Source organism: Hevea brasiliensis, chromosome 5 (genome assembly GCF_030052815.1).
Source record: "Hevea brasiliensis isolate MT/VB/25A 57/8 chromosome 5, ASM3005281v1, whole genome shotgun sequence".
In the NCBI taxonomy this organism is placed as follows: Eukaryota; Viridiplantae; Streptophyta; class Magnoliopsida; order Malpighiales; family Euphorbiaceae; genus Hevea; species Hevea brasiliensis.
In genome coordinates, this window is record NC_079497.1 from 107,200,016 (window position 1) to 107,206,930 (window position 6,915).

Below are 6,915 nucleotides of genomic sequence, written 5' to 3' on the forward strand. Positions count from 1 at the left end.
CTCTTGGATTTTCTGGTTGACTTGGAAGCTTTCCAAAAGACTTGGCACTTGAGGAGGATGCTTGTTGTGCAATCTGGTTTTCCAAAGATACATTGTGTGTTTGCATCTGTTCCACCTTGCTTTCACCTCTCTCATCTCCTCATCATGCTTATTTTGGTTAGCAAGTATCTGTTGTAATAAAGCTTGATGGTGGAATTTCGTTCTTCTTTGTTTTAGTGGAGGGTTCATATTTTTCTACTGAAAATTAGGCAGTGGTTGCCTATTTTGCTGATATGGAACTCCTTGTTGCTGTTGTGGTTGAAAATTCTGATTTTGAACTTGATTTTGCTTATTTCCCCATGAAAAGTTGGGATGATTCCTCCAATTTGGATTGTAAGTTTGAGAATAAGGATTCCCCATTTGCTTGTTTCCATAATTACCAACATATGCTGCTTATTCTCCATAATCTACTCCACAGCTGGTTGTTTCCTCTGCATAAGCCACTTGTTGTGAACTTCCAGCTGATGATGATGAACTAACCAACATACTCAAATCTTCCATCTTCTTAGCAAGGACATTTGTAAGTGCATCAAATTTTGCATTAATCATGTTGAATGGGTCAAGATCATACATTCCAGCAGCTTGCCTCTTTTGAGTTTGAGCTGGTCCTCTTGGACTACTCCAAAGATGAGTGTTCTTTGCAATTTTCTCCAACAGCTCATAAGCTTCATCTTCATGCTTAATAATAAATTCTCCTCCTGTTTGAGCATCAATAATCCCTCTGATTGCAGGAGTGACATTTGTGTAAAAATTCTGATTTATCATCCATTTTGGAATGGCATGATGTGGGCATAATCTCTCTAATTCCTTCCATCTCATCCATGACTCATAGAGAGTTTCATCTTCTCTTGGTCTGAAAGTCATCATTTGATTCCTCGACTCTTGAGTTTTCAGTGGAAAATATTGTGCAAGAAATGCATCAGTGAGTTGCTCCCAATTTGTGATGGAGTTGTGAGGTAAAGAATCAAGCCAATCCAGTGCTCTATCTTTCAAAGAGAATGGGAATAGCTTCAATCTTGCTGCATCATCAGACACTCCAGGTTGTTTTTGCATGTCACAAATCATAGCAAACTTCTTCAGGTGTGTGTGTGGATTTTCAGAAGGATGTCCTCCAAATTGAGAATTTTGAATTATTTGAAGAACTCCAAAATCCATCTTGTAACTATTTGCATCAATCCTTGGTCTTGCTATGCTCTCCCTCAAGTCATCAAAACGAGGAAAATCATGATCCATCATACTTCCCCTAGGCACGTTTGCATTAACAACTTCTTCTCCTTGGGCTTCATTTTCATTGTTTTGACCATTTCCAGCATTACCAACACCAATTCTAATTCTTTCATTAGCCATATCTGCTTCAATTTCAGTTTCTCTCAAAGCTTCCTTCCTTTTTCTGGTTTCTTTCTTGTTGGCCTTACAAAATTTCTCTATTTCAGGATTGAACAATAATGATGTATCACTTGAGCTTCTAGCTCTTCTCATAAAAGATTAAAAGTACCTGAAAAAGAACAAACAAACACAAAAATGAAATGATAACAAAAATAAAACTATAATCAACTAAAATAATCAAGAATTCAATCTTAAACAAACAACTCCCCGGCAACGGCGCCAAAAACTTGATGCGTCCTTACCGCAAGTGCACGGGTCGTACAAGTAGTATAGAAAAATATCGATCCCACGAGGAGTTGTGTTAATGATTGAATTTTCGATATAAAAGTTGACTAAATCGAAGTATCTATGAAATTAAAGAAGTGAATTGATGAGTAATGGAGCGTAAAATCTATATGTGCAAAATCAATATTCTATTTAACAATGTATTGCGTTAAACTAAAATTGCATCAAATTGAAATAAGCGAGTTCAAATATGGCAATATTGAAAATGGCAAGCAATTAAATTCAATTGAAAATTAACAATGGTAAAAAGGTGATTCCGGAGTTCGGGATTTCATATTCGAGCTATTTTGGGATTTTAAATTGGTTATCCAATCTTATGAAACTAATGGGTTTTAAGGAGATTAATTCTTAAATCCTTTGAATTCCCTTTCGAGTGAGACAAAGAGTGCCTTAATCAAACTAATCATACTTTCGTGGAGTTAGAATTAATTAAGACCCATTAAGTTCTTTAATTAATCTGTGAATCCTCTTAATCCTTAGCCTATTTCTAGGTCTAAGTTAATTAAGTCCAATTTCTTGATTATCTATCACAAGGCCTTCTCCTTTCGGTGCTTCAACCATGGATTAAGAACATCACTTAATGGGATCCTACACTAAGCATGTCATTAAGCATACAAGAAATGAATAAAACTCATTAAGACCACAAAATATGGATTACCCAATCAAGATCCACAAAATATCTCAAATATTACAACCCTTACTCCGAATCAAAAGTAAACTACTCACTATCCATAATGCTTACAAGATATGATGAGTTCAAATGGAAATAAAGCTTTAATCTAAGCTAAGAAGTAAGAAATTAAACACTAGAAATGTAGAAAAATATAAGGGAAGAAAGAAATCTGCAAATCTTGGTTGAAAATGGTGTGGAAGGTGAAGGTGACTCTTCAAATTCTGCTCAGCCCCCCTCCTTTTCTTCTTTGCTCCTTGTCTCTCCTTTAAAATGGGAAAATGAGACTATTTATAGCATTTTTCTGACATGGAGCCCTAAAATGGTATGTTCTAGGAGGAATTATTTGAGGGAATCTCCCGACTCATTAATGAACTCTTCATGGGATTTGCATAAGTGGATGCATAAGTTATGCATCCCTTATCTGATTTTACTGGTTCAGGTCACTTATGCGGTGCATGACTTGGTGCATAGGTTATGCACAATCCCGTGAAGGTGCATAAGGAAGGCGAGAATGTGCATAAGCTATGCAGTCTCCTTATGCACATTTCTTTGGTTCTGAACACGATGATCTTTCTCCTTATGCAGATCTGCATAGCTTATGCGGCAAGTTATGCACAGTTTGGTCAATGCATATTTCGGCTTGAAAACCTGTTTTTGACATCTTTTGGCTGTAGGAGACACTCCTCAATGGCAAAATTCTCTTCAGTCCTTCAAAAACACCATTTTTCCTACAAAATAAAGTAAAAATTACAAATTAATGCAAAATTGACAACTATGAAAAACTAACTAATTTACTAATGAAATTAGCTAAAGATAACTAATAATAGAATAAAATGGCTATAAAATTAGACCTAAATGACTATGCAAAATGTATGCATCAGTGGCAAGTACTTCTTCTCAACAGACTCAGGCATGGTTGATGGACAGTGGTGCTACACATCATTTGACTACTGATCTTGAAAATTTGGCAATTCATTCGGAATACACTGGTCCTGAAGAAGTCACCTTAGGTAATGGTTCTAAATTATCTATCTCTCATGTTGGTGCTTCTCATGTTTCTTTAAATAACTGTAAGTTTTCTTTGCGTGATATTCTTTATGTTCCAAATGCTAAGCAAAATCTGTTATCTATCAATTCTTTTGCTAAATCTAACAAGGTTTCCTTGGAATTTTATCCCGACTATTTTTTAATTAAGTATTTGGGAACGAAGGCAACTCTATACAAAGGCAAAAGTGATGGTGGCCTGTATTCTCTATCAACTATGCCCATGCCCTCCACTGCGCAATCTTATTCAGCCTCTCTTTCTACTTGGCATGCACGATTAGGACATGCCAATGCACCAACTATTCGAAAAGCAATAAAATCATATTTAATTTCAAGGTCTTTTAGTCATTCTTTGTGTCAGTCTTGTTCAATTTCAAAGAGTCATAAGTTATCTTTCCCTTTGTCTTCTTGTTCGATGAATGGCCTCTTAGATTTAGTGTGTTTAGATTTATGGGGTCCAGCCCTAGTTGTTTTAAATGATGGTTTTCGATATTATGTTATTTTTTATGATCATTATTCTAAATATACTTGGATTTACTTTTTGCATTTTAAATTTGAAGTTTTGTCTATTTTCAAGCAATTTCGGGTTTTTGTGGAAAAATATTTTGGGAGACCAATAAAAGCCTTTCAAGCTGAGTGGGGCGGTGAATTTCAAGCTTTAACTGAACATCTTCGTGAAAATGGGATCTCTCAACGCATTTCTTATCCATACACACCCGAACAGAATGGTTGTGCTGAACGTAAGCATCAGCATATTGCAGAAACTAGTAGAGCCCTTTTATATCATGCATCTGTGCCACATAAATTCTGGACTAATGCCTTTGATTCAGCTGTCTATGCTATAAACCATATACCTACTCCAGTTTTGCAAAATCAATCACCTTTTGAAAAGTTATTTAATCATAAACTTGATTATAATGCTCTTCAGATTTTTGGTTGCTTGTGCTATCCATGGTTGCACCCACACTCTCAAAATAAATTGTCTCCACGTTATCGTCCTTGTGTTTTTATGGGTTACAGTAAAACTCATAAAGGGTATAAGTGTTTTGATATTCAATCCAATAAATTCTTTGTCTCATGTCACGTTGTATTCGATAAATAAGTGTTTCCATTTGCCAAAACTACTGATGAAGGCACTATTACATCTTCTATTTCTGAGTCTCCGATTTTCGACTTGCCACATTCGGCCATGGTTGGTATGGTTGATAGGTTAAATTCTGCTCCTCCTTCACAGAGTAAGGACTCTGCTTCTGATGCTGTTGGTGTGGGCATGCCTAGTGGCACTTCTAATTCTGTCACTGATCATACAGATGTGGGCACATCTAGTGGCACGCCCACATCGCAATCTGAAGACAATAATATCAACACGGGTACAACGAGTTCAAGTACTGTAAATACAGCAGTGGGCACGTCTAATGGCACAGAGAGTTCATCAGTACCAGATTATACGTCTATGCCTGAGGCTTCTCTTGTTGTTGATTTAGAGCAATATGGTTCTCTACCTGCTACATTGCTTGCTTCAGAATCCCATACAACCCATCAACATGAAATGGTTACTCGTTTTCAAACAGGAAGTTTGAAACCAAAATTTCCAGCTTCTTTTTCTACAACATTGCTTCCTGAAGCTGACCCTATTTCTTATTCTGAAGCAGCCAAGTTTTCTCACTGGTGAGCTGTAATGCAAGAAGAATATAATGCCTTGATGGCAAATGGTACATGGCAGTTGGTACCATCAGATTCGAAGGAAAATGTGGTAGGATGTAAATGGGTTTACAAGATAAAAAGAAGACCAGATGGTTTAGTTGAGCGGTATAAAGCCCGCTTAGTTGCGAAAGGATACATCCAACGTCCTGGTATTGATTTCTCAGATACCTTCAGTCCAGTTATCAAGCCTGCTACTATTCGACTTCTTCTTTCTATTGCTGTTTCTCAAAAATGGAAGGTAACTCAGATTGATATTTCTAATGCTTTTCTCCATGGTTTTTTAGAAGAAGATGTCTATATGTCTCAACCTCCAAGTTTTGTAGATCGTGAAAAAAAGGATCATGTTTGTTTGCTAAAACAGTATCTTTATGGGCTGAAACATGCTCCGAGAATATGGAATAAATGGCTTACAAATGCTCTATATTTGTTCAGTTTTGTTGGGTCCAAGACTGATCCATCGCTTTTTTATTTCTCTCGTGGGGTTGATAAAATTTTTATGTGGTCTATGTTGATGATATACTTGTTCTTGGCTCTAATGATGCCCTTATTATTAAGTTGATTAGTTATCTTCAATAACAACTTGCTTTATGGGATCTTGGACAACTATCTTATTTTCTCGGCATTAAGGCACATTGGACGTCCACTGGTTTGAGGTTAACTTAATGTAAATACATTTCCAACTTATTGCAATGAGCAAAGATGTCCACTTGCAGTCCTGTCAGTACAGCAACTCCTTTTGATAAACTAAGTGCTAAGGATGGGCAACCTTTTTATGATGAAACTTTATTTCAGAGCATTGTGGGTGGTTTACAGTATCTTACTTTTACCCGTCCTGACATTGCCTTTGCTGTTAATAAGGTCTCTCAATTTATGCACTGTCCTACTGATGCACATTGGAGTGCTGTTAACAGAATTTTGCACTATGTTCACGCCACTGCTCATCATGGTCTCTTTCTTAGTCGGCAATCTAATTTTTTATTGCATGGTTATAGTGATGCAGATTGGGGAGGATCCATTGATGATAGAAAGTCTACTACTGGTTTTGCAATTTATTTGGGCTCTAATTTGATTTCATGGGTTTCTCGCAAGCAACGCTTTGTATCTCGGTCCTTTACTGAAGCCGAATATAGAGCCATTGCAACTGCCTTTTCTGAAATAACGTGGCTTCGTTTATTGTTGCATGAGATTGGACTTCCAATTAGTGTGCACCTACTTTATGGTGTGATAATTTGAGTGCCACATATCTGACTGCTAACCCAATTTTTCTTCATCGCACAAAGCATATGGAGATTGATTTTCATTTTGTTCGTGATCAAGTCAAACAAAAATTGCTGTAGGTTAAATATATAAGCTCTCATGATCAACTAGCTGATATTTTTACTAAGCCATTGGCAAAGGATCATTTCGTTTGGTTGCGTGACAAGTTAATTGTTGAGCGTCACCCCGTTCAACTTGTGGGGAAGTGATAAGGAATAGAATTAGAATAGAATTCTAATTATAGTAGTTATTGTATTTTAGGAAGCTGATAGCTGTACATTCCTATTTTGATTAGGAATCTCATGTATAAATACTCTTTACCGATAATAGAAGATTATTGAGCCTTCACATTTTACAATATATATATATTCTTTACATCGTAATTAAAATCAATTTCTCATTCTATTTTTTTTTTCTTGTGTATACCTCTTTGCTTGTATACTCAAGGACATTTTATCTTTAAAATTTATCTTTAGTTTTTAAAAGGGAAAAAGGCCAAAAAAAAAAAAATTCCGACCTTTCTCATT

General features: G+C 36.2%; 1 protein-coding gene and 1 non-coding gene across 2 annotated transcripts; both read left to right on the forward strand.

The window, feature by feature from the left end:
* Window positions 1-814: 814 nt before the first annotated feature.
* LOC131180450 (small nucleolar RNA R71) lies at window positions 815-922 on the forward strand. The gene has a single exon (XR_009149222.1). It is a non-coding gene; the product is annotated as a small nucleolar RNA R71 (small nucleolar RNA).
* Window positions 923-5,830: 4,908 nt separating this feature from the next.
* On the forward strand, window positions 5,831-6,364 carry LOC131180145 (uncharacterized mitochondrial protein AtMg00810-like). Its single transcript, XM_058147766.1, has one exon. The coding sequence runs from the start codon at window positions 5,831-5,833 to the stop codon at window positions 6,362-6,364; it is 534 nt and encodes a 177-aa protein (XP_058003749.1).
* The last annotated feature ends 551 nt before the right edge of the window (window positions 6,365-6,915 follow it).

Bases quoted from the DNA above. Each gene is read 5' to 3' on its own strand.
- LOC131180145 (XM_058147766.1), top strand. From the start codon at position 5,831: ATGTCCACTTGCAGTCCTGTCAGTACAGCAACTCCTTTTGATAAACTA.